The 27,566-nt window shown below is 45.9% G+C and overlaps 1 protein-coding gene across 8 annotated transcripts in view; it reads left to right on the top strand.

Annotated features, from left to right (window-relative positions):
* Positions 1-27,566, top strand: part of FRYL (FRY like transcription coactivator) — a 332,614-nt gene that overhangs the window by 240,005 nt on the left and 65,043 nt on the right. For all 8 annotated transcript variants that reach the window (XM_061583298.1, XM_061583296.1, XM_061583297.1 and 5 more), the window contains 2 exons: positions 20,232-20,422; positions 25,909-26,003. In XM_061583298.1, coding sequence (XP_061439282.1) covers positions 20,232-20,422; positions 25,909-26,003 — 286 coding nt within the window. The remainder of the gene's footprint in view (positions 1-20,231; positions 20,423-25,908; positions 26,004-27,566) is intronic.

Below are 27,566 nucleotides of genomic sequence, written 5' to 3'. Positions count from 1 at the left end.
CCTGTTGTGGATAACAGGAAGACTTCGCCAGATCCCCATGCAGTTTCCAGGGCACTGGCACGCAAGAGACGGGAGTGGGGTATTGGATGTGTGCCAGTTAGATGGCACTGATGAGTTTGTCTCTGATGGGCTGGATGTAGATGATGAGGACAGGAGCAGTGGCTCTTGAGTTCAAGAAGATTACATCAAACAGGCTATTTGAAAATTCTCATTATCTACCATTGCTTTGCAAAGCAATGTCATTGTCAAATCTTAGTGTCACAGAGGAGAAACCTGTACCTTCTACCTCCTGGGGTACCTCTGTATTTCTAGATCCAAAGCCCAGGCCTAAAACATATTTGGTTCCATTGCTTTTTCAGAAGCTAATAAAAGCAGAGTGGAATTTCCCTTTGCAATTTAGGTGCTCAGTTTCCTATTCCAACAGAATTTACATCTTGGACTAGCAGCTTATGGATTGATTGAACTTGCCACTGATGGATGATCCTGTTGTACCACTTCTTGCATGTGTGGTGCATAGGTCTCTGAAAGTTAAGATTTCATATACCACATCCTTTAGACAAACAGATTCATTGTTTGTTTCTTGGCATCCTAATTCTCTGGGGAGAAAGACATATAATGATCTTCTTCCTCATTGGATCAAGGCATGCATTATACTAGTGTATGTGACATTGCATTTGCTCCCGCTGAGAAAACTTATGAGTACATTCAGCTAGCTCAGCAGTCTTTTCCTTAAATGTTCCCCAGGTTTAAGGCTTGTCACACAGCAACAAGGACCAGTCCCAATACCTTTACAATACATTACCAAATGGATACTTATTCCTTTGCAAAGACAGCCTTTGGGAGATGGGTACTGCAATATATGCTTCCTGGATAGTAGATAGCTTGACACCTACCCTATAATGGTCAGCTTGGTAACATCCCACCTGAGGATATTGTTCAAGGGGAGTAGGACCATAGAACTTATCTGAAAGGTCTTTTTACTTGAATGTAAAGATGTCCTCAGGCTTACCCTATTTTTCTTTCACAAGCATCTAGAGACTGCTTCATTCCATGCTATATATATGTTGGCCATCTTTTTGTGGTTTGTGCTTTTTTGTGTTTTCAGTATGGGACTCTAGGCTTCAGAGGATGCAAGCAAGCAAAAACCATTGAAGCCACAGCTTTCTTGCCTTCAAGCAGGGGGGGGCTCACATCCCACCTGAGTATAAGACATTTATATGAGTAAACATAAAGAGGATCAGGATGCACATTAGGGGAAGTGGTGGATAAAAAGGTTGTTCTCTAATTCCCTTCCCTAAGGTTTGGATGAAATTAATATGACAGGACTTAAACAGTAACCCCTCCAGAGTGAGTTGTGTCCTAGGCCTTGTGGCAACCAGCTAGTCCCAACCTACCTTCAGTAAAGAAGAGAGAATTGCTGTGCTGTTGGGAACAGTGCTGATAATGAGAACAGAATGTCTGTTAGAGTCTGCCTGTGCTCTTCACTCCCATTGCACAGACTCGAGGCCTGGTGACAATAGCCACAGCTCTTCCCATCTCCTTGTACCTCATTCATTCAAAGAGTTTGAAGAAAAGCTGCCCCAACCTCCAAGCTGCCCTACCTACCTCTCCAAAAAGCAATAGTTTATGCTATCAGTAAGTTGATCAGTAAAGTATTTCTTTCCAACTATTTCTGATCATGAGGATAGAACTATATAACTTTCTCCTTGAACAGTTCATGCTGTTTCTTTAGAACAGGGGAAAACAGCAGCAAATTACTTCTGGATCTTTGTAGCAGTAATTTAACTTGAACTACAGCTGAGCAAGTGCAAAAACCACCATGTCAGATGTGACATTATGGCCCCCTTGATTTACCTAAGAGACTCACACTTCTTTCTGTCATCCTTCTATGCATATTCTCCCCTCCATTTACTTTCTAGAGTTAACTAGAACAGCTGCAGCACTGGGAGACTGGAGAAGACCTGCCTTGGGAGTGAGTACCTGAGCATCTGGGTGCTTGCTTGCTTGCTCCTCTGGGTTGCTGTCTCTTGAGACAGCTGAAATCCCTGGTAAGTGCTGCAAGGACTGGGACCCTCTGCCTGACCCTGACTCCAGAGAGAGGCTACAGTTAATCTTGCAGCCTCTTGCATCAGCTCCTGGCTAGGTCAAGGGGCATAAAAACCTGGCTGCCCTTGGGCAGCGGGTCTGCCACCACTGGGGTCGCCACCAAAGGGGATCTCTGTGACGCCCTTCCCTGGCTCTCCCTGTCAGGTTCCTACCTGCTTGTGGCTACTACCTTTCACTAGGCACCACCAGGGACTCCACCAGTCCAGACTGTCCTTTTTTATGGTTTCTCTCTCCGCTCTAGCACAGATCTCACTAGATCCCTCTGCTAGGCAGCACCACCAGTCACGTCCTATAACCAATGTTCCCAGAGACTTTGCCTGAGCCTCTCTCTATCTGGTTACTTTTGTGACTCCGTGCTTATGCTGTTCCCAACCCCTTTGTATCTATATAGATAACTCATATAACTCTGGGTTGCGCTGGATACTTGTAATGTTATTATTCTTCTCTTCACCGCTGCCACCATTCGTTACTGTTTCCCTTCAGCCTTGGTAATTACCTTGCCCTCCCTTCTGGTCTGTGAAAACCCCAGCCAAGGATCAGGCCTTCGGTAAACCAAAATAGTATTTATTAAATATCAGAAATAACAAGATTACTTTTATAATGGTACATAAGCATATGGTTTCATCTATTCCTGTGATACTTGTCTTATTATTAACTCCAATTCCCTCTTTCTCCACACTCTCCTAACATCCACTACCAAACACCTTCTTCCTCTCACATCCACCAACTAACACCCACCTACTAACATCCACCCAGATTCAACTGTCATTCTTCTATTTATACTCCCAGCCATTCAAACGCTCAGCCAATCATCCAGCATTCTACTGCTCATCTACTCCCCCCTCCTCTTTCACTCCACTTACCATATGTCTTCTATACAAACAGCACTTACCATATTTACATTAATACAGGAACATCACATCCCCCCCCTTAAAAATAACGGCAAAGTATTATTCCTGCTCTAAGATTCATACGTCGCATTAACAATAAAACCAAGTCTTTATGGGGAAAATGTATTTTTTGTTCCTACTTCTGGGTCACGTCACTGCAGTCCCGGCCACCTGCCTTGAAAGTCCATCGGCCAATACGTTGTCCTTGCCTTTTATGAACTTGAAGTCCACTTGGTAGTCTTGTAGAGCCCAGGACCACCTCTGCAGCATAGTGTTATGATTTTTCATAGTCTGTAACCATAACAAGGCCCGATGATCCGTCGTCACCGTAAATCTTCGTCCCCACACGTATGGGCGCAACTTGCTCAGTCCCCACACAACCGCTAGGCACTCCTTTTGGACCGACGAATAATTCTTCTCCCGCGATGTCAGCTTGCGACTAAGATACGCCACTGGATGTCTGGTGCCTCCTCTCTCCTGCAGCAAGACGACTCCCAGCGCGAGGTCTGACGCATCCGTAGCCACGATGAATGGTTGCTCATAATCTGGTGCTATTAATATAGGTCCTTGGCACAAGGCTTGCTTCAGAAGATCAAAAGCCTTTTGACATTCATCCGTCCATACCACACGCTCAGCACACTTTTTCTTTGTCAGCTCATGCAAGGGGGTTGCGATTTCCCCAAAATCGTTCACAAACTTTCGGTAAAACCCAGCCACACCTAAAAATGCCCTAACTTGTTTCTTGGTTAAGGGGATAGGCCACAATTGTATTGCCTCAACTTTGCTCCATGAGGGGGTTATTTTCCCACTCCCCACCTTATGTCCTAAATAGATTACTTCATTCAACCCAAACTGGCATTTTGTAGCTTTTATAGTTAGCCCTGCTTTCCTTAATGCCTCTAATACTGCCGTCAGGTGTTGGACATGCTCAGGCACCGACTTGCTGAAAATGGCCACGTCATCTATATAGGCCACTGCAAAATCTGACATGCCTCGCAACACAGTATTAATTAGCCTCTGAAACGAACTTGGTGAGTTCCTTAGTCCCATGGGTAAAGTCACAAACTCATATAACCCATCTGGTGTACTGAAGGCAGTTTTGGCTCTGGATTGCTCGTCTAGTTCCATCTGCCAAAATCCTTTACAGAGATCTATCGTAGAGATAATGGTTGCTGCCCCCAATAACTCTAACATTGCGTCCACCCTAGGCATAGGATACGCATCTGGGACCGTAATTTTATTGATTAAATGATAATCAATACAAAATCTTGTGGTTCCATCTTTTTTCGGAACCAGCACAATACTTGAGGCCCAGGGACTGATAGATTCCCTGATCACTCCTAGTTCCAGCATGTCTTCAACCTCCTTTTTAATTTCCCTCAAAACTTTCCCATTCACACGGTACGGAACAGATCTGATTGGGGCATGATTTCCAGTATCAATGGAATGTCTGGCTATACTGGTTCGGCCAGGTTTATTGCTAAAGAGATCTCCATAATTTTTCAAAACTCTCAGAATCTCTTCCTTTACTTCTTCCTTCACCTCCTCTGACCATTCCAATTGATCTACCCCTCCTTTGGCTTTGCTTTCCTGTACCAAATCTGGAAGTTCAGGCCCACTTCCCTCAGGGAATAAGGTAACTTGCAACACCTTTGCATCCCTGGTGTGATAAGGTTTTAACATATTTACATGAACCACTTTGTGCTTTTTTAATTGGTCTGTGGTTATCACATACGTCACTGTGTCAAGCTTTTCCCTTATGGTATATGGTCCCTCCCAGTTGGCCTGTAATTTATCGTGTTTCCTGGGTATGAATGCCATAACCATATCTCACACAGCATACACACGTTCCCTGGCTGTTCTGTCATACCAGTAACTTTGCTTCTCCTGAGCTTGACTCAAATTCTTTTGCACGACTTCCATCATTTGTTTCACTGGTTCACATTCATTCTCTCTCTCAGCAGGCATCCACAGTCTATATAAAATTCCATTCTCACACACAATTTGATTCCTCAGTTTGTCCATAAAGGGAATCTTTTGTGTAAGGGCTTGGTCCTTTATTTGCTTCAAACTTGTATCCCTATTCAGCTCTTCCCTGAACTGCTCTGCCTCTTCACTAGAGACCATTTGATACAGTTTGTCTCTTTCAGCAGGCCTTCCAGGGGTTGCTATGGCGACCTTAGGCTTGATAACAGGTTCTACCCTGTTTTCCTCAGCCTCTTTTAACATGGCTTCTGTTTCTTTGCCAAGTTGTCATCTGGTCACCACATATATTTTTCCTTGTGCCCCCATTACATCTCTTCCCGGTATCACTGGTTCTTGTTGTTGGGCATTAATACCTACTTTATATTTTTCCTCCCTACCTCTCCACTTTATTCTTATTAGGGCCATGGGTATGCTTTCTGGTGCACCCCTCACTCCTTGGATAGTCACTGTTTCCTGAGGTAATATTTCCTCAGATTTTATTAAATCTGGCCTCAGTAACGTCTGAGCGGCACCAGTATCAAGCAATGCCCAATAATTTGCCCCTTGCACACTCACTTCTTCCCTTAGACTCGAATCAAAGTCTTTTACTTCTGTCCAGTTTATCTGGCAGAACTGAACCTTTTTCGTTTCCAGCTCTTTTGGTTCTGTTTTCACTGCCCTTCCCTGAGCAGGATTACCAATGGGGTTGGCAACCTTACATTGAAAACGTAGGTGCCCCGGTCTACCACATTTATAGCATAATTTCTCCTCCATTTTAGGGTACACAGATCCACTCTGGTGTGTCCTGTGCCCTTCAGATTTTATTGGAGGACTCACTCGCTTTGGTACTACATCCTTTCTGCCACCATTATATGGTCTGGGTTTAAACTCTTTTGATGTTTTCCCCACCCAGCCAGTTCTATTGGAGGCAAAGTGATCCGCCATCTCTGCGGCCTCCTGCACCGATGTAGGGGAACGGTCTTTGACAAGGAGCCTTATTTCTGGTGGTAACTGATGGAATAATTGATCCAGTATCATGAGGCTTTTCACCTCTTCCACTGACTGAGCTTTGGCACTACTCATCCACTTTCCAAATATATCCATCAACTTTGCTCCTAGTTCAACAAAAGACCTCCCTGCTTGGATCTGACAGTTTCGGAATAACTTTCTAAAATAGTCAGGTCCCAGTCTGAATCTTTTGCATACTGCCTCTTTAAACTCGGCATATGTGACGGGCTTGTCTGAGGGGAAATATTGGTATACCTCTGCCAATTCCCCTTTAATCAGGTTTGATAAATATTGCATATATTTATCCTCCGGTAGCCCCCACATTTGAGCTGCCTTTTCAAAGGTGCTGAGGTAAATTTGTGGATCTTGTCCTGGCTCAAACACTGCAAAATCTTTTGGTGTAACCTTTATTTTTGTTTCATTTCTGTCCTTTCTTGTTTCATCAGAATGAAACTTCTCTCTTTCAAACTTTAACTTTTCCACCTGTATTTCAGCATCCACTCTCATTCTCTCAAATTCCAACTCCCTCTGTTTTTCCTTCTCTGCACCTTCCATCCTCAATCTCTCAGTTTCCAACTCCCGCTGTATTTCCTTCTCTGCACCTTCCATCCTCAGTCTCTCAGTTTCCAATCTTAACTTCTCTCTCAAATACTCTATATAAGCGGGATTGCTTGTATACCCTTCTGGGGTCTCTTCCCTGACAGGTTGTTTTTGCTGGACAGTTGTAAGTGCTATTAGTGCTACCCGCAATTCATCTACCCCTTTACCCTCGTGAGGTAAATTGAATGTTATGCACTTCTCCACCAGCTCCTCTCTTTTCATCTTTATATATTCAGGCATGGTGTTGGAGTTCACTCACTCTTTGCCACACACTCTTTGCCGGTCACTCTCACAAGTAATCTTTATTTGTTATTTCTTTTTGCCACACCACTTTTAGGGACTCTCTTTTGTTCGTATCCCACCGCTACAGCCACCACCTGTGACGCCCTTCCCTGGCTCTCCCTGTCAGGTTCCTACCTGCTTGTGGCTACTACCTTTCACTAGGCACCACCAGGAACTCCACCAGTCCGGACTGTCCTTTTTTATGGTTTCTCTCTCCGCTCTAGCACAGATCTCACTAGATCCCTCTGCTAGGCAGCACCACCAGTCACATTCTATAACCAATGTTCCCAGAGACTTTGCCTGAGCCTCTCTCTATCTGATTACTTTTGTGACTCCGTGCTTATGCTGTTCCCAACCCCTTTGTATCTATATAGATAACTCATATAACTCTGGGTTGCGCTGGATACTTGTAATGTTATTATTCTTCTCTTCACCGCTGCCACCATTCGTTACTGTTTCCCTTCAGCCTTGGTAATTACCTTGCCCTCCCTTCTGGTCTGTGAAAACCCCAGCCAAGGATCAGGCCTTCGGTAAACCAAAATAGTATTTATTAAGTATCAGAAATAACAAGATTACTTTTATAATGGTACATAAGCATATGGTTTCATCTATTCCTGTGATACTTGTCTTATTATTAACTAGAACTCCAATTCCCTCTTTCTCCACACTCTCCTAACATCCACTACCAAACACCTTCTTCCTCTCACATCCACCAACTAACACCCACCTACTAACATCCACCCAGATTCAACTGTCATTCTTCTATTTATACTCCCAGCCATTCAAACGCTCAGCCAATCATCCAGCATTCTATTGCTCATCTACTCCCCCCTCCTCTTTCACTCCACTTACCATATATCTTCTATACAAACAGCACTTACCATATTTACATTAATACAGGAACATCACAATCTCCCCTTGGGGAGTCCCAAGGGCGAGGGCACTGCCCCCTTCCATTTTTTTAATCAATCTAGAGGAGATTGGTAGTGGGGAGGGTGTATGGTGCATGTGTAGTTCCTGCACAGGGTAAGAGCCTGTGCAGGGAACTGAATGATAGGAGAAAGTCACCAGATGCCTTCAGAGTGAGAGTCTGTAACTGACAGAAGGCAGACCCTCCCTGAGTGTGAGACGGAGGGAGTAGATGTGCCCTGTGTGAAAGATATTGACTGGGTCTGACTGTTTCCAGTTCTCTCAGACGCCTACTGGGATAATCGGTTCAAGTAGGTTTTCTTGGTGGGCTCTTGGTGGGTCCATGTTAGGTGTTTAGGAAGAGTCTTAGTAAGGAGGAACATGGGTGATGCCACCCCAATTTCAGTAATTATGGGTTGAGGGAGGTATAGCCATGAGGAGGTGGTGAACCACCATAGAAGACAAGGGCAAGGTTATCTGCGCCTTATTCCTCACTCCCACTCCTCTCATGGACAGATTCCTCATTGGTCATCTGCTGTGCCCACTGCTGTGCTGTTATTTGCTAGAGAGGCTGGAGAACATTCCTCAGTAGGTGCCAAATTGGCACCTTCATCCGTGATCAAATAACGGATGAGTGTGGTCTTGTGTATCGATCTGGCATTAAAAATGGAAATTTTACTCACCATGAATTTCTATTTGAAGATAGGGCTGGAGGACATTCCTCAGTAGGGATGACTCCTCCTACTGGTCGTGACAGGCAGGGTCTTGAAGCTTCTTCGTCTCCTTTCCTGGGGGAGGAGTCATCCCTCTCTCCAGACCGGCCCTGCCCGCAGTCAATGAAGGTTGGCTGTTTATTCTCTCTTCTCTACCCTCAGAGCTTCTTCCTTTTGTTTTTCATTTCTCTTTCTCAGCATCTTTATACATGCTAATTCTCTCCTCTCCTTACTCCCTGCCTGTTTTCCTCCCCTTCCCTGCCTTCACCCCGTGGGTCTGGGGCTCAGGAGGTTTGACTGAACCCAGCTGGGTTCCCCGGCATCGGAACAGAAGTCAAAGAAGGGCGGAGCGCGGCTAGCTGCGGCGTTCCAGCAGTAGCAGCAGCTGCTCAGTTGGGAGACTCTCCCCTTGCTCCGTGGAGCCGTGTTTCCGCAACGTTCACGTTTAGCGGGATCGCGGCTTCTGGCTCCCCCCCTCCTCCCACCACTTCTATAGGAAGAGCAAGGCTTGTCTCATCGCCGGAGAGCGTCTCTCAGCAGGGGGTTGAGCGGCACCCGCTAAGGCGGCTCGCCTTTGAAGCGACTTCACATGCTCTTCCCTCAGCATCAGGGAGTCAAGGCCGCCATATCATGGCCTCACCTGGTTCTCTCCAACACATCCTTAAACATAAGACGCGCAGACACTCGAGGAAGCACTCCCATAGGGGAAAGCGGAGGCACTTATCCCCCTCCACTGACTCCAGCAAGGAGGACGGTCATGGCAGTTCGCCATCGCAACACAGCCATTCCAGGTCCTCTTCCCTTTCCAATCAAGTCTTCAGTCGGGGGGGTTGCCCCCACCCACTGCTATAACACACAGCGAGCGAGTTAAGGTAGCGCCTGTCGGTGATAAGGATCCCCAGACCCACAGGCTCCTCACCCTCGATGGCACGGCAGGCGCAGGCACAGTCACTCATGCAGGCCCCTGTCCCACAGGTGGAGCTGTCAGATTCTGAAGATCGACTCAAGCTGGACAGGGAAGAGGAGCTGTCTGGTGAGGACATAGAGGTGACCCAGATGCAACCTAGGCTTTTCACTCCAGCTGTTTTTTAGCCACTCCTATTGAAGTTGCGCAGCTGCCAGAGACAGAGGTGGGATGTGAGGCATCTACCCAGTCATCCTCGACAGGAGCTAAAAAGGCTTTCCCCTCCATGGCTGCCTCCACCGTGGCGCAACGTAACATTTGGCTCAGGCAGTGGGCAGTAGACGCAGGGTCACAGACTCGCCTCACTGCCCTACCCTTCTCAGGTTGTAAGCTATTCGGCGAGCCCGGCGAGGCTCACCTGGTAGAAACAAGGGACAAAAAGAAAGCACTCCCTATGGCTAAAAAAGAGGAACAGAAGGGCAGGCAGAACCAGTTTTTTTGTTCCTCAAGGCAGTCTTCAGATTTTGCAGTCAGTCTTCCAACAGGCCTCGCTGGGGCAGACAAGACAGAGCGGGTGGGCACGCTTCCTCCGCTAAATTGGGAGGCACCTCCTCCTCGGGGAGGACCAAGAAGGGTGCCCAAAAGGGCCCTTCCTCCTGACTGGCAGTTCCCAGAGGCCTCTCTCAGGGTGGGAGCAAGGCTTCCAGAGTTTGCCCCCTGCTGGAGAGACATCACCTCAGACAACTGGGTGCTGGACACAGTGTCCATGGGATATGCCATAGAGTTTGTTGAAATTCCACACGACCGGTTTCGACCCACCCCAAGGTCATGAAAGCAGGAGAAGCACCTGCGCTATCTGGAAGCTATTCAGCATCTGTTGAATATTCAGGCGATAGAGACTGTAGTTCCTTCAGAGAGGAAATCAGGGGTCTATTCAATTTTTTTCTTACTAAACAAAAAAAATGGCGATACAAGGGCTATTTTGGATTTCAAATGGGTGAACAGGTGGGTGGCCAGGAAACACTTCAAAATGGAAACCCTTTGTTCCATCACTGCAGCCCTAAGAAAAGGGGATTGACTGACCTCTGTGGACCTCTCGAAGGCGTATCTACACATTCCAATTCGCAGACAGCACAGATGCTTTCTCCGGTTTTCATACAACAACAGACACTTCCAGTACAGGGCTTTCCTCAGCACCAAGGGTTTTCACCAAGGTCCTGGTTGCTGCGGTGGCACATCTCAGAACAATGGGGATATGTGTGCATCCTTATCTGGATGACATCTTGGTGAGAGCACCATCCAGGGACCAGTCACGCACAGACACCCATCTCACCGTGGCATGGCTCCAGGGGCTGGGCTTCATAGTGAACTTGGAGAAGAGCATACTGACCCCATCCCAAACTATTCCGCACTTAGGGGTGGTCCTGGACATGCAATTTTTCTGCATGAGGCTCACCGAAGAAAGGGCTTCAATCAAGACTTCAGCTGCTCCTTCGGGAAGCGGGGTCATTGCCAGAAATGGACTTGATGAGTCTAGCCCAGCTTTGGGATCAATGGTCTCAGCATACAATGTAGTTCAGTGGGCCCAACTTCACTCAAGAACGATACAACAGATCCTTCTGCCCTACTAGAAGGCAATTCTTCTATGACACAGGTGCTCGATCCCCATTCCTCCGACAGTGAGAACAGATCTCCGGTGGTGGCTGGAGCCTCAGAGGTTGGTCCAAGGGGTCAGCCTGGAAGATCCTCCACTCATAATCATGACCTCAGATACGAGCTTGTATGGATGGGGGGGATCACCTGGACCACAACGTAGCCCAGGGTACATGGTCAACAATGGAGGCGGAGCTTAATATAAATGTACTGGAGTTACAGGCCCTCAGGCTGGGCCTGCAGGCATTTGCACCAAAGATCAAGGGGAGGCTGTGATGTTCCTATATATTAGTGTATATATGGTAAGTGCTGGTTGTTTAGAGTATACATGGTAAGTAGTGAAAGAGGAGGGGGAGTGAATGGGCAATAGAATGCTTGATGATTGGCTGAATGTTTAAAATGGCTGACAGTATAAATGAAAGGATGACAGGTAAATCTGGGTGAATGTGAGGTGGTGAATTGTGGAATCTGGGGGGAGAAGAGAAAGAGTGGATTGCTTGGTGGGGTTTAGAGAGTTGTTTACCAGGAGGGAGGTGGAGTTCGGATTAGTATTGAGTAAAACCATATGCTTATGTGCCTTAAGAAGAAATCTTGTTAATCTTGTTAGCTTTGTTATCTGTAATAAATACTTAATTTGGTTTACCAAAGGCCTGATCCTTGGCTGGGGTTTCACAGACCAGAAGGGAGGGTAAGGTAATGACCAAGGCTGAAGGGGAACTGTAACAAATGGTGGCAGCGGTGAAGAGAATAACAATACCAGTATTCAGAGTCTCTGGGAATACTAGTATTGGGACGTTACTGGTGGTTGCCTAGCAGGGGGATCTGTTGAGATCTGTGCTAGAGCGGGGAGAGAAATCATAAGAGAGAGCGGTCCGGACTGGTGGAGTCCCTGGTGGTGCCTAGAGACAGGCAGTAACCACGAGCAGGTAGGAACCTGACAGGGAGAGCCAGGGAAGGACGCCTCACAGAGGCATCTCCTCATACGCACCGACAACTCATCTGCGAAGGCTTATGTCAACAGACAAGGGGGCACGAGATCGAAGGGCCCAATGCTCAAGGCGGAGCGTCTGTTCAAATGGGCAGAGCGGCATCTTGCCTCACTGAAGGCCGAACACCTGGCGGGTACAAACAACTTTGTAGCCGACTGGCTCAGCAGGACAGCAATCAAGGAGGCGGAATGGCAGCTGAAACCAGCAGTTTTCAAACAGGTGGTGCACAGGTGGGGAGAACCGGTAGTGGATCTCTATGCCACACCCAAAAATGCACAGCTAGACAGGTTCTTCACAAGAACACCGTGTCACCAGACTCAGGGCACAAACTCCCTCATTCTGCAGTGGCCACAAGGCCTCCTGTACGCCTTTCCTCAGTTCGGACTGATACAATGCACAATCAAGTGGGTTCAGACATTGAAAGTGGAAATTATTCTCGTGACACCGTATTGGCCTCGACGTCCCTGGTTTCCGGACCTGCTGAACATGTCAGTTGAGACACCACAGCAGGTCCCCATTCAAACGGATCTTCCGATTCAGGGCCCAGTCTGCCACCCTCGACCAGAGCTGTTCTGGCTAACAGCTTGGAGGCTGAGTGGTTGTGGTTGAGCGGCAAGGGCTTTAAGAGGAAAGTGCTTGACACACTACTGGCCTTGCGTAGGCAGTCCACGAACAGGGTTTACTCGTCCACGTGGAAGGTTTTCTTGTCTTGGTGCTCTGCAAACACGGTGGAACCTTTGTCTCGAGACATCAAGGGCCCCCTGGGGTTTCTCCAGTTGGGCCTAGATAAGGGTCTGAGCGCAGCCACCATCAAGAGACAAGCAGCAGCGCTTAGTAGTATTTTATTAAGCCTAGGGGGCCCTCTGCTTTCCTCCAACCCATTCCTTAAACGTTTTCTAAGAGGGGTGACACTTATTTCCCCACAAATGATTCACAGGTTTCCAAACTGGAACCTTAACTGGGTGTTGACGGCATTAACAGGACCGCCATTTGAACCAATGGCTACCTGTCCCCTGAACCTCTTGACATTCAAAACAGTTTTTCTGGTATCCATTACTTCAGCATGCACAGTTTCCGAGTTAGGGGCATTGTCATTGGACCCTCAATGGTGCGTGTTCCACCAGGACAAGGTGGTCCTCTGACCAGCCCCGGCATTCCTACCTAAAATCAATTCCATTTTCCATAGGTCACAGGAAGTGGTTCTCCCTTCATTATGCCCCGCTCCCTCCTGTGCCCAGGAACGCAGGTGGCACTCCCTTGATGTGAGGAGGGCTCTTTGTTTCTACCTAGAATGTACCTTAGAGTTCAGGAGGTCAGAGGCCCTCTTCATGGTCTTCTCTAGGAAATCAAAGGGGTGTAAGGTGACGACCTACTCTATCTCGCAGTGGCTCAGAGCAGCTATAGCACATGCATATGAAGCGCTGGGTAAGGATCCCTCATTGGGTACCACAGCACACTCAGTTTGGGGAGGCGGCCTCTGCAGTGTTTAAGGGGCGGTTCCCGATAACGGATATCTGTAGGGCGGCTACATGGGCTTCTCCACACACCTTCATCAGGCACTACAAAATAGACTCATTCTCATCAGCCGATGCTGCATTTGGCAGGAAGGTGCTCCAGACGGTGTTGCCCTCTAGCTAGGGGAATCCCACCTGGAGTTCTAGTACACTGCTCAGTCATATCCCTACTGAGGAATGTCCTCCAGCCCTATCTAGGAAAAATGGAAATTTTACTCACCGTGAATTTCTATTTGAAGATAGGGCTGGAGGACATTCCACCCACCTCTCATTCCTCTGCTTCGACCTTCTGGAGTGGGGGGGGAAGTGGGGGAGTTAGGGCTTCTGCCAGCGCCTTACATTTGCACACTTTGTTTAGTATTGTGTGTCTTCCTTCCTGTGTGACTTTCCCCCCAGCACTCTGTGTTGTTCTGTCACTTTTCTGCAGCTGTTTCCTAGTATAGGCTTCCACTTTAGGGATGTCTGAATGGTTGCGGATATGGGGCCTGAGGAGTGCTCCTGGCTCTCTCAGTTTGGTCTGGAGAGAGGGACGACTCCTCCCCCAGGAGAGGAGACAAAGCAGCTTCGAGACCCTGCCTGTCATGACCAGTAGGAGGAGTCATCCCTACTGAGGAATGTCCTCCAGCCCTATCTTCAAATAGAAATTCATGGTGAGTAAAATTTCCATTTTTAATGTCAGATCGATACACAAGACCACACTCATCCATTATTTGATCACGGATGAAGGTGCCAATTTGGTGTACATTACCGATACCTGGGTGGGTGAGATGGGAGGAGTTGATCTGAACCAGCTTTGCCCACGGATACTCGGTGCAACACCAGCACAGACTGCAGGGACCGGGGGGGTGGGAGTTGCTGTGATCTACAGAACTTCCATCTGTGTCACCAGGAAACCACTCTTGTCTTGGAGCTGGCTGTGAGGCCCTGCACCTGGTGTCAGGCCAAGGAGACAATAAACTACTAAACTGATGGATGACCTTTATTGGGAGAAGGACAGGGGGAGTGCAACCGTGTTATTCTTACTTGATGTCTCAGTGGCTTTTGATACCGTTGACTGTGGTATCCTTCTGGGCGGACTTAGTGAGATGGGTATCGGAGGCACTGTTTTACACTAGTTCCAATCCTATCTCAAGGGTCATTTTCAGAGACTAGAATAGTGATTGTCTTTTGGCCCTCTGGCAGTTGTGCTGTGAGGTGATGCAGGGTACCCCATGCTGTTTAACATCTATATGAAGCCCTTGGGAGCGGTCATCAGGAGATTTGGTGCAAGGTGTCAGCAGTATGCTGACGATATTCAGCTCTGTTTCTCTGTAACATCTGGATCGGGAAAGGCTATGCAAGCCCTGGACTGGTGCCTGGACTCGATGGTGGGCTGGATGAGGGCCAATAAACTGAATTCAATTGGGGTTCAGGCCTGGTTTTGGCACTGAGACTGCCTTGGTCGCCCTGTTTGATGACCTATGCCGGGAGAGAGACAGAGGGAGTGTAACTCTGTTGATTCTCCTTGACCTCTCAGCGGCTTTTGATACCATCGACCATGGTATCCTTCTGGAGAGGCTTGCGGAATTGGGAGTTGGAGGCACTGCTTGGCAGTGGTTCCGCTCCTACTTAGCGGGTCGTCTCCAGAAGATAGTGCTTGGGGAACATTGCTCGACACCGTGGGTTCTCCAATGTGGGGTCCCGCAGGGTTCGGTTCTGTCTCCCATGCTTTTTAACATTTATATGAAGCCGCTGGGGGCGGTCATCAGGAGTTTTGGAGTGCGTTGTCATCAGTATGCTGATGACACGCAGCTCTACTTCTCCTTTATATCTTCTTCAGGTGAGGCAGTCGACGTGCTGAACCGTTGCTTGGCTGCAACAATGGACTGGATGAGAACTAACAAACTGAGACTCAATCCTGACAAGACTGAGATGCTGTTGGTGGATGGTTTCTCTGATCGGATGGTGGATATATACCCTGTCCTGGATGGGGTTACACTCCCCCTAAAGGAACAGGTGCATAGTCTGGGAGTCATCTTAGACTCTTCCCTGACACTTGAGGCTCATGTAGCCTCGGTGGCCCGGAATGCATTCTACCAACTTCGGTTGGTAGCCCAGCTACGTCCCTATCTGAGTAAGGAGGACCTCTCATCAGTGGTACATGCTATGGTAACCTCGCGTCTGGACTACTGCAATGCGCTTTACGTAGGGCTACCTTTGAAGACGATTCGGAAGCTACAGCTAGTGCAAAATGCGGCGGCCAGACTGCTAACAAGAACTAAGCAGTCTGAGCATAAAACACCTGTGCTAGCCCGTTTGCACTGGCTTCCAATATGCTTCCGGGCCAGATTCAAAGTGTTGGTACTTACCTATAAAGCCTTATACGGCGCGGGACCACTCTCCCGATATGAACCGGCCCGTACACTACGGTCTACTACGAAGGCCCTCCTCCGGGTTCCGACTCATAGGGAAGCCCGGAGAGTGGTGACAAGATCTAGGGCCTTCTCAGTGGTGGCCCCCAAACTATGGAATGGTCTCCCCGAGGAGGTGCGCCTGGCGCCGACACTATCATCTTTTCGGCGCCAGGTTAAAACCTTTCTCTTCTCTGAGGCATTTTAATTCCTGTTAATTCTAAATTATTATATTTTGATTTTAGACTGTACAGTTTTGTGTACAGTTTTGTGTTATTTTTATTGTATTTTTAATGTTCACCGCCCAGAGAGCTGTTGGTAGTCGGGCGGTATATAAGCTTAATTAAATAAAATAAATAATAAATAAATTTGAATCCTAGCAAGATGCTGTGGGTTGGTGGTTCCCAAGTTCAGATAATTGGTCAGTTGCCTGCTTTGGGTGGGGTCGTACTCTCTCTGAAAGAGCACGTCCACAGTCTGGGGTTGCTCCTAGATCCATCTTTGTTGCTAGAGACCCAGGTGACCTCAGTGGCTAGGAGTGCCTTTTACCAGCTTTGGCTGGTAAGACAGCTGCAGCCGTTTCTGGACCGGGATAGTCTGACCATTGTTGTCCATGCACTGGTAACCTCCAGGCTGGATTACTGTAATGTGCTCTATGTGTGGCTATCCTTGAGGTTGGTCCAGAACCTGCAGCTGGTGCAAAATGCGGCAGTGAGACTGCTCACTGGGGCAGGGTATTGCCAACATATCACCCTGCTGCTGAAAGAATTGCACTGGCTACCTGTTAGCTACTGGAGTTCAAGGTTCTCATTTTGGCCCTTATACAGCTTGGGACCAGGATACCTGAAAGACTATCTTATCCTTTACATACCCAGTCCATCACTGCGCTCTGCAAGTGAGGGCATCCTGCAGATACCATCTTATCAGGAGGTCTGTTCTGCACAACATAGGAAACAGACCTTTAATGTAGTGGCGCCTACCCTTTGGAATTCCCTCCCCTTAAATATTAGACAGGTGCCATCTCTGTTATCTTTTCAGTGCCTACTGAAGACTTTTCTCTTTCAACAAGCCTTTTAATTAGAGACCTATAAAGTGTTTTTAGTACGTTTGTTTGCCGCCCTGGCCTCCTGGGAGAAAGGGCGGGATATAAATCAAATAACTAGTGTTACATATGTATGTATCTTAATGTTTACTGTTGTTAATGCTAATAGCTACAAACCAGAGTTTGCTAAAGTGTTGCAGACCATGGATGCAAGCTCTGATTAGTGTTAAGATTAGTGTGCACATAATCCTAACCATGGATAGATCTGAAAAGAAAAGGCAGGGTGGAGAGATTCTGTGAACCTGCAGTACGTTCCTAGTGTCCTTATTATGATGAGATTGAAAGCATTTCGTCTGTACTGGCTGTCATGAAACCCTGCCGTCAAGGCACTAGGATCATGCGTCAGATCCAATTCCCACCCTTAGGGCAATTGATCTGGAACCAAAAAATATACCAATTCACCCTTGCCAAGGCTGTGTGTCCAACGCCAACCCTGCAAGGTAGAATAGTAGGCTGCCACCACCCCTTTTACTGGTACCACTCAGAGTCAGGGGATCTCTGAGCCCAGACACTAGGTAAACCAAGGTCCAAAAAGACAAGAGCCAAACTTACACTCCTTGTCAGAAAACCTCTGGTAAAACCCACAAAATAGAATTAAGCTTTTAACTTCTTTTTCCCTCTTTGGTAGTTATGTGACTGAGAATGGCCAAGGTGCTGAATTCAGAACCACCCTTTCTCTCAATAAACACACCAGGTTAAATAGAAGTAGCTTTATTAAAATAGATAAGTGCACATCAAAATATAGCAGCAAGTAATCCTTTAAGACCATACACCCAAACAGGGGTTTAGGTACATACAAGAGAGTTCATACACACAACAGGAAAATAACAACCTTTTCTAACCTAATACTTACATATGAGGTAGATGGTTGAAGTGGCATCTCTCCTAAGAGAGAATGATGTTAACCACAAAGCAATGGAACCAGGCATAGGTTACCTCCCATAGGCAACACCATGGAACCATAAAAGGTAGAAAGCTATGGAACTCTGGAACCAAGGCAGCAGAGAACAAAGGCTATGGGTCCCCAGCCCTATACTTAAGGGAAAGAATCCTAACGGTCCAGGATTCAGGAACTAATCAGAAAATGTCTGATGTAACCCCTTCTAGATGTTTCTCACTCTTTTGCGCCTTCCAGGCCCCCCTCCCAACCGGTGTTTCATTGTACAGGCCAAGAATGACCTTGGGTGCCAGCCACTTGTTAATCAGCACAGATAGCCAGGTGTTTCTGTTTAGGCTTCTTCTTAACCGTCCTCAGCTGGAAACCGAAACCTAAGTGGGATTCTATCAGAGGCCTGTCTTTCTTAACATTTAAACTCCCAGAATACTTTGCTTGAACCTTTATGGATTTTAATAACTCATGAACATATACAGGTTCATGACACTGACCAACACTGATAGGAATACATCCAGCAGTATACTAGCAGAAATTGCTATCAAATCTCCTAAACTTGCAAGAAAAGATACAGATCTGGATCCAAAGAATCAATATAACTTGTTCTGTATGCCCAAGGGAGCTCTATATGTCTTTTCTCAAGCAGCCGCCATATGATGCACCATTCTGAAAAGTAAAGCCAGTTTATTAACGTTTGTGATCGGAGATGGTGAAGGTATCCCCATCTGGAGAGAGCCGAAGAGAGGCACGCTTTCTCCTTTCTCCTGTGACAAAGACCAAAACATTGTCTTCCAACTCCAAAACAGCACTTGCAGCTTGCAGCTGGGAAGGGACCTATAAAGGAACATTGCCCGAGGAGAGTAACCTTTGCAACACCATTTTAATCCCCTGGGTTCCTGGAATGCTTGTTTCGAGAAGGCTACATCAGGATGACCTCCAAGAGGCTTTCCAAGAAGTTTGGCTGGCCAGATGGACTCAAGACAAAGTCGTAGACGTAGACAAAGAAAAAGAAGAAGTAGTAGAAAAAGAAACATGCCCACTGGAGTATGAAAGCAGCAGAAAAAAAGCACCCAACTTTCACAGGAGTCCTCATTGTCTTCTGGGTGGCTCCGCCCTTCATCAGAACCTATCTCGTTTATTCCTGGAGGACTGAAGAATTTGAACGTATGAAAAGGAAGAACCTAGCTGACTGTGAAAATGATGTGTAATTTGACTGATAAAGAAGAACACAGTTGCCAGCATTATTTTTGTTCTAGGCTTGTGGACATGTATATACAAGTATTTAAAGTAACACTTGCTCAATAATTTGCTTTTAATAATGTTATTTGTTATTTAATATTGAGAACTGTATTATTTTATTGATGTATTATGTTATATTCATGGGTTTTTTTGTAAGCTGCCTTGAGGGCCTTTTGGCCATAAGGCAGGGTATAAATTTAATAATAATAAAATAATAATATCTACCATTCCAAGTTAAAATTGGAATGAAACTTAAATTGAAAAAAAGTTAAATTGTCTCTGGATCCACATAAAGTCAGTGATTTTTTGACTTTGTTTCATTTATTTAAATATTTTGCTTTTTCAAAGAAAAAGACAAGGCAGTTTGCAAAAACGTCAGTGAAATATAAACAACATAAACATGATTATAAAAGATCAGAAATAGAATAAAAGCTTAAACTGTGAAAGAGTATAACTTCAGAAGCGATAAAAACATTAGTATCACTGTTCTTCAGAAGCTTGGGTGAATAAAATAGTGTTCATTTGGTGCCTAAAATGAAAGTTGCTAGGCAGACATGTCTTTGTAGGGCTTTCCAGAATAAGGGTATCACCACAGAAAAGGTGGCACCTAACCTCACCTCCCCATGTAAGCTCTGAAACTGGAGAAGGGCCTGCTAAGATTTTCTCCACTGACTAGATTCATATAGCAAGTGGTCATTAAATGCAAACTTAAGAGGACCTCCAATACACTTCTAATAATTTATGCTGAAATACTGATACATAGTGACATAAATAGCTAATTCAAAATTATTTACTGTTTATTAAATTTGATTTGAATTTCATTTATTATGCTTGTATATCTCTTCATAATAAAAATCTTAAAGTGATTTACAGTATATATAGTAGAATAAAACATGATAAAAAATTAAAACAATACACAATCAGTACAATAATTGTAAAAATACATGCTAAGGCCCAGACTGATGAGCTGTAACAACAATAACATTTAGGCTGCCCATAAACCTTTCTTGTAAACCTCTCGTCCTTTCTCATCCCCAATCCTCACCCCACTATTATTATTCACTTTATCTTGCAGTTGGATTTCAGCTAGAGCATCATCTTAGTGAAGTTGCTCTGCAAGCTGCACTTTCTTGCTCCTCTCGACATTATGCTGGGAGATCCTTCCAGATTTTCAGAGCGCTGAAGCAACCTCTTTCTGCAGCCACACTTTCTGACATTCTATCCAGGCTTGTAGAAACTGTTGGAGATGCAGGAGAAGAAGCCCAGGTATTTACATTAATTGTTTCTTTTGAATCAGTTTTAAAGTGTAACACATCAATGTTTTCTCTTGTGCACCCATTCCTTGTTTTCATATGTATTATTTTGTGTGAAAAAGTGATTGATGACAAATACGCAGAATAGTGTACAGGTGTACAGTTTTTCCCCTATAGAGAGATTTTCCATGTAGGAAGAAATATCATATGAAGTAGCCCTAAGTGTAACGAGTAAGTGTGCTTCAGGCACAAATATGATTCATAAGGTAAAGTTTGCATGGCACACTAAACCATGGTATAAAAAGATGGGTGTGAACATGAAGGAACCACTGCAAGCCTTGGGCTCACATGCTCCCCTCTCCCCCTCCTACATAGATGGGAGAACTTCAGCAACATTTAGTTCTCAAAAGGCTCCCAGAGGGCATTCCACATCCTCAGGATGATGCCTCCTACTGGAGCACTTAGACCAAGGATGGGGAACCTCCAGCCCGTGTGCCAAATGTTCCTCAAACTACAGTCATCTGCCTCAAACATGACAACATATATGGGACAAGTAGAGATGCAGCTGAATCAGCTGCTCATGTAGCTGCTCGCTTCAGAAAGCAGGATTAACTTCCATGCATCAGGTGATATGCAGGGAGTTCAATCCTACTTGATTTGGGTATGTACAAGAGTTCTCTGCAGGCAAAGCTGACATACCATAACCCTGCAGAAAACAGAATTGAATTCCATGCCCGTCAGGCAATGCATGTGGAGTTCAATCCTGCTTGGTCTCTATCCCACCAAATCCTCATGAGTCAACTTTGACAGGTCAATCACTTGATGTCATTATGATGTCAGATGACTGACAGGTGGGTAGTCTCACCTGTCAAAGTTGGCCTGTGGAGTGGGGGAGATAAAGATAAAGTGTGAAAGACAGTGTTCATTCTCTATTCAGGCCCAGTGAGCTAAGGCCAGGGGCTACAGAGTCCTCCCAATTGCAGCACCTCCTTCTTTCTGCTTGTGTCCACCAAGCCAAGATCACAACCCCCCAAGATCTTCCTTGAGCCTGCAGTCAGAAAGACAAAGTGGATTGGGTGAAGGCCTAATCAACCAGCAGATCCAAGTGTCCCTTGCAAAAAGCAGGAGCACAGGACCATATAGCAGGTCAGGCTTTCGCACTTCTTATAAGCAGCATAATAGAAGACCCTCCGTGGCGCAGAGTGGTAAGCGGTGGTAACGCAGCCGAAGCTCTGCTCACGGCCAGAGTTCAATTCCAATGGAAGGAGGAAGTTGAATCTCCAGTAAAAGGGGTCGAGGTCCACTCAGCCTTCCATCCATCCGTGGTCGGTAAAATGAGTACCCGGCATATGCTGGGGGGTAAAGAAAGGCCAGGAAAGGAACTGGCAATCCCACCCCATATATACGGTCTGCCTAGTAAACGTCAGAAGACGTCACCCTAAGAGTCGGAAATGACTCACACTACAAGTGCGGGGACACCTTTACCTTTTAGAAACACGTAAAAACAAAAACAGGCACAGATCAAGGGGCAAGTATTAAGCACAAATTCAAAAAGTATAATCTAACTTATCATTGTCTAGTTCCCAATCCTCCAAGGGGATAGTCTTCCTCTCCCAAGCCCAATGATTCTGACAGTTCCCTAGCTCTGGTTCCCAGGGACATAGCCACCAATCTTTCAGCATAGAAACCCCTCCAGTCTCAGATTCTAGTGATAGGGAAGCGGGGGAACTCTCAGATGAGGGCATACAAACCCAGTTCCTCAAAAGGAGGCTCTTTTCCCTGGACATCTTCCTAGCTTAGGAGAGCTACCATCACTGGAAGACCAGTCCATCTTATCATAAAAGGAGCAAAGCCAGCCTTCCTTCAGAGGCTGCCAAGCCTATGACAGTGCCCTCCCCAGAAGCATTCAAAAGGACATGAAAAGTGGAATGGGCAAACCCTTCCAAGGCTAAGCCTATCCATATTAGCCATATAGGGCTATATTTTCTACCCACAAAGGATCATGGACCTCCTTAAATGTCTGGTGGTCAATACCTATCAGTGAGTTGTGGCCCTCACTGCCACTATAATCATCCTGACAGATATGGAAGGGGGGTGACTTAAAGACCCATGTGAGAAGAGGTTAGTGCTTGAGGCCTCAGTGGTGATGTCCTTGGCCACCAACTCCATCTTTGTCAGGGAAGTTTTTCACTGGGTTGAAGTGATAGCAGGAGTGGTTGCTACTTCTAAACCACTTAAAGACTTCTAAAAAAGGATGCCTATTTGGCAGCAATACTGCCAGACTCTTCTTTGAAATAATACATTTTGTGGGCAGAACTCTAGCATCAAACTTCCTGAGAAGAAAGGACATGTGGCTATGGAACTGGAATGTCAATTCTGGATCTTAAACTAGGCTAGCAGGTTCACCTTTTGAAGGAGCCAAAGTTTTTGGATACCGTTGGAGCTTGAGACAAAGGAAAAGAAAAGGCCTCTTTGACGGCTAAGAAGGAAGATCAGAAACCAAAGTCCACTTCTCTTTTTGGAACTCTAAGAATGTTCTCGGGTCTTGTTACTTCAACAGCTACAAGCAGAAATGGAATCAAAGTACTAGACCAGCTGGGAAGATCAACAACACGCCTTCAACCTATACCTATTAATCTAGCACTAAAGCAAGGGCCAAAGAAAGTTTGTTTCACCTAGTGATAGGAACACTCCCATACAGCATCAAATTGTGGGACAGTTCCAGGACTTCATGAACCTGTGAACTCTAACCATATTAAACCAGTGGGTACAGAAGACAATTTCTCAGGGTTACACCCTGGAGTTCATCATGTCCCTACAAATCCAAGAATATGGCAAAGCATCAAAAATTAATCAGGTTGATATATTTTCTGTTAGAGATCCATGCAATAGAGCTAGTTCTGGCATCAGACATCAGTTCCAGGGTCCGCTCCATATTCTTTGTGGTGTCCAAGTAAAAGAGTGATACCAGGACCATTCTTAGATGTATAACAGCTTGAGAAATGGTTCAAGATGAAGATACTGGTATCAAGATTGCCAAGACCCTGATTGCCAAGAAGAACTTACAGGCATCTTTTGACTATACCTGTATATTCCAATTAGGCCATCTCATTGCAGGTGCCTTCACTTTTATGGTTGTAGCCATTAACATTACAAAACACTGCTGTTAGGACTACCTCAGTGTCCAGAGGGTTCACAATGGTCTTGGTTGCTCTAGTGGCACACCCAAGGATTCAGGAGTTATACCTATACCCTTAGACATCAGCATCTTCATTCACTCTCACTCAAGGGACAAGAGCCTACAAGATAGTTAGGCCATACTTCAGAAACATGGATTCATTGTTCAAAAGAGAGATGAATTCCTTAATTCCCATGCTACACCTGACACATCTGAGTAATTTTGGACACAGATACATTCAGGATGCACCTCTTGGAAGAGAAGCCTTCAAAATTGGACCACTGACATCCAAAGTAGCGTCATCATAGAAAGTGGACCTCATGTTTCAGAACCAGAGGCTCTCTCACCAATCTCTTAACTGTGCATTTTCCTCCAGGACAAGGTGGTCCTATGCCCTCATTCTTCCTAAAGTGAATTCACTTTTTCACAGTCCCTTCTTTTTTGCCCTATGCCAGTTCACACCAAGGAGCAGAGCTGGCACAAATTTGATGTACATAGAACATTGTGCTTTTAACTGTACAAAGCAGTAAAACATAGGTATTCCCCGTCCCTTTTTGTGGCTTTCAATCCAATGCCTTGGGTGACATCTCCAGATGAATAAAGGAACGCATCTGCTTAGGTAGGTTCTCAGGTTTTAAGGAAGTAGCCACCAGAAGGTATCGTGCCTCATTCCCTAAAGGGGGCAGCCTCCATAGCCTTCAAGGGCAGTTTCCAAATTCCAGACATACATAGGGCAGGTATGTGGCTCAATCCACATATTTACTGGGCGCTATAAAATGTTTTCGGCAGATGCCACCTTCAGCAGGAAGATTCTTCAGAAGGTTTTGATTCAATAGAATGCTGATTCTCTGGGAAGCCTATGAGGTACACTATTTTGCTGTGCCCTAAGGATATGCCCTCTGAGAGACACTTTAGAAAATAGAAATGCCTTAATATGAATTTGTTCTCCAAGTCTCCCAGAGGGCATTCTACCTACCCTTTCTTCTATCTAAATAATCTAAATTTAGTTTAGATTATATATTGTATTGTTTTAAATAAGGTTCATATCCATTCCTATCTTCTTCCTTCAGTGTTCTGTTAGAATTATCTTGGTTCTTTGTAACCAGTAGTTTTATTTATTTATTTATTTAATTAAATTTATATACCACCCCATAGCCGAAGCTCTCTGGGCGGTTCACAACAGTCATACATCAAATACAATAAACCACATATTTAGACAATTTAAAACAACTTTAAAATTCTTAAAAAAGTTAAAAAACAATTTTTACACATACTAAAATGCCTGGTAGAAGAGGAGAGTTTTGACCTGGTGCCGAAAAGATAATAATGTTGGCGCCAGGCGTACCTCATCAGGAAGATTGTTCCATAATTCGGGGGCCACCACTGAAAAGGCCCTTTTTCTTGTTGATACCCTCCGAGCTTCCCTATGAGTAGGTACCCGGAGGAGGGTCTTCGATGTTGAGCGTAGTGTACAGGTAGGTTCATATCGGGAGAGGCGTTCCATCAGGTATTGTGGTCCCGAACCGTATAAGGCTTTATAGGTTAACACCAGCACTTTGAACCGGGCCCGGAAACATATAGGCCCATGATGTAGTTGTGTATTTGTTTTCTCTTGCAATTATGGGTTAAGGGATTGCAAGTTCTTCCAGTTCCATGTGGGAGTTTAGAGCAACCCCTTCCTCTAGAGCAGTTAAAGTTTAGTAGTACTTTTCCATAAAGTCAACTTGACTGAGTCAGACCAAGGATTATGGTTTATTCTGGCTAATTTATCAAGCCAACTTTAGAAACTGCAATTTCAAGTTGACTTGCTTTTAAATTGACTAGAGTTTCTTTCCCTGGTCAGGATAACACAGAAACTGACTTTAAAGAAAAGTGTGGGGGGGTGGGGGTGGAAACTGCCAGAGTTGTCCTCCCAGCTGCCCAGGAGGAGAGAGGGTAGTGCCCAGCCCTGAGATGCACAATGGCTCCTTTCTTAGGCACATCTCACTAAACCATTACTTAGTGTGAAATGTGAACCAGGATGCTGAACATCCTAAATGGATAAGAACTGGGCTGTGTATGCTATAAGCTGAGTCACATTTCATGATCAAAACATTGTTGTTTAAACTATTACTGTAGGTGTAAACAGAGACTACCAAAAGTCTGAGAAGATAAGCAATCTCAGTCTCTTGGAAAGGAAGCAATATAAATTGGTGATGGAATGCGACATGTGCATGGGGGCTCCAACTTTGCTTCTTCTCATCTGTCCTGATTTTCTTTTGACTTTTTTTGAAAATCTAAACCCTATTGTACACATATGCCAACTTCTCTCCCACACACAGGGTTTTGTCATAGAACTACTTCTTACCTTGGAGTCAGCCGTTGATACGCTAGCAGACACCGTGAAGCATTATGATCTTCTCACCACACTTTCCCAGTAAGAACTGATGATAGTTGACTTTAATATGTTACTGAAATGTTCCTTACAACATCTGGGCTATGAAATTTCTTTTGAATGGGTAGGGGAGGGGATATATGGGCTCTGAAGTTTCTAACTCTCATAGCTGCAGAGAGACGTTGAGACAAAACGTTTATCTACTTAGAGACTCTTTTTGACCAAATCTTCAGTGGGTTGAGGGACTTGGATTTGTTTGTTTTTGTGCAGCTTGCCACCACACATTCCCCTTTTTTCCCACTGGCTAAAGCATTCTGAAGTATCCGAAAATTGACTGTAGTTAGCATAGTTGATGCATGTTGACCAGTTCCCAGTACATAGAGCAAGTGACCCTGTTGAAGCCCTTGTCACGCTGTGGAACAGTGAGGCACATCAGGCTCTTGACATGGTTGCCCCCGAGCGCCCTCTCCAGCATTGTGGAGCCCAGTCTGCACCTTGGTACACCAGTGAGCTAAGGGCAATGAAACAGGCTGGATGACAGCTAGAGCGCAAGTGGCGAAAGACGTGCTGTGAGGCTGATTAGGCATGAGTAAATAATCACAACTGTGCCTACTGTGTGTCGGTGAGGGCGGCGAAGAAGGCCCACTTCTCTGCCTCCATCGCATCCTCAAGTAGTCGTCCAGTGGAGCTTTTCCATATTGTCAGGAGTCTGTTGACATCAACTCCAGGAAATTGAGTTTTAGACCCTTCGGAGGCCCACTGTGAATTGTTTGCTAGGCACTTTGAGGGTAAAGTTGCTCGCCTCCGTAGCAGTCTTGATGCCCCCTCCACATCTACTGTAGTCCCCAATGAGGTGTCCAGTGCAACGTCTGCTGCAACGTCTTGGGAACGGTTTCAGCTAATGCGGCCTGATGACGTAGACAAGGTGCTTGCAATGATGCGGCCATCAACGTGTCCTCTCGACCCTTGCCCTTCTTGGCTTATTAAAGCTTGCCGAGGGAGGTGGACCGAGTAGATGCAGGGTGTGGTCAACGCATCATTGCGGGAGGGAGTGGTTCCAGGTGCCTTGAAAGAGGCGGTGATCCGACTACTCCTGAAAAAGCCCACCATTGGTTTGTGACAACTACCAACCGGTTGCAAATACCTCCTTTTTAGGGAAGGTGATTGAGGGGGTTGTGGCACAGCAATTGCAAGTACTCTTGGATGAAACAGATTATCTTGACCCATCCCAGTCTGGGTTCAGGCCTGGTTATGGGACTGAATCGGCCTTGGTTGCCCTCATGGATAACCTTTATTGGGAGAAGGACAGGGAAAGTGCGACCCTGTTATTCGTACTTGATCTCTCAGCGGCTTTTGATACCATTGACCATAGTATCCTTCTGGGCCGACTTGGTGAGATGGGTATTGGAGGCACTGTTTTACAGTGGTTCCGATGCTATCTCCAAGGTCACTCTCAGAGAATAGCATTGGGTGACTGTCTTTCGGCCCCCTGGCAGTTGTGCTTTGGGGTGCCACAGGGTACCATCTTGTTCCCCATGCTATTTAACATCTATATGAAGCCCTTGGGAGCAGTCATCAGGAGATTTGGGGTGAGGTGTCAGCAGT

Source organism: Rhineura floridana, chromosome 9, assembly GCF_030035675.1.
Source record: "Rhineura floridana isolate rRhiFlo1 chromosome 9, rRhiFlo1.hap2, whole genome shotgun sequence".
Classification (NCBI taxonomy): domain Eukaryota; kingdom Metazoa; phylum Chordata; class Lepidosauria; order Squamata; family Rhineuridae; genus Rhineura; species Rhineura floridana.
This window is presented reverse-complemented; position numbering and strand designations above follow the sequence as displayed.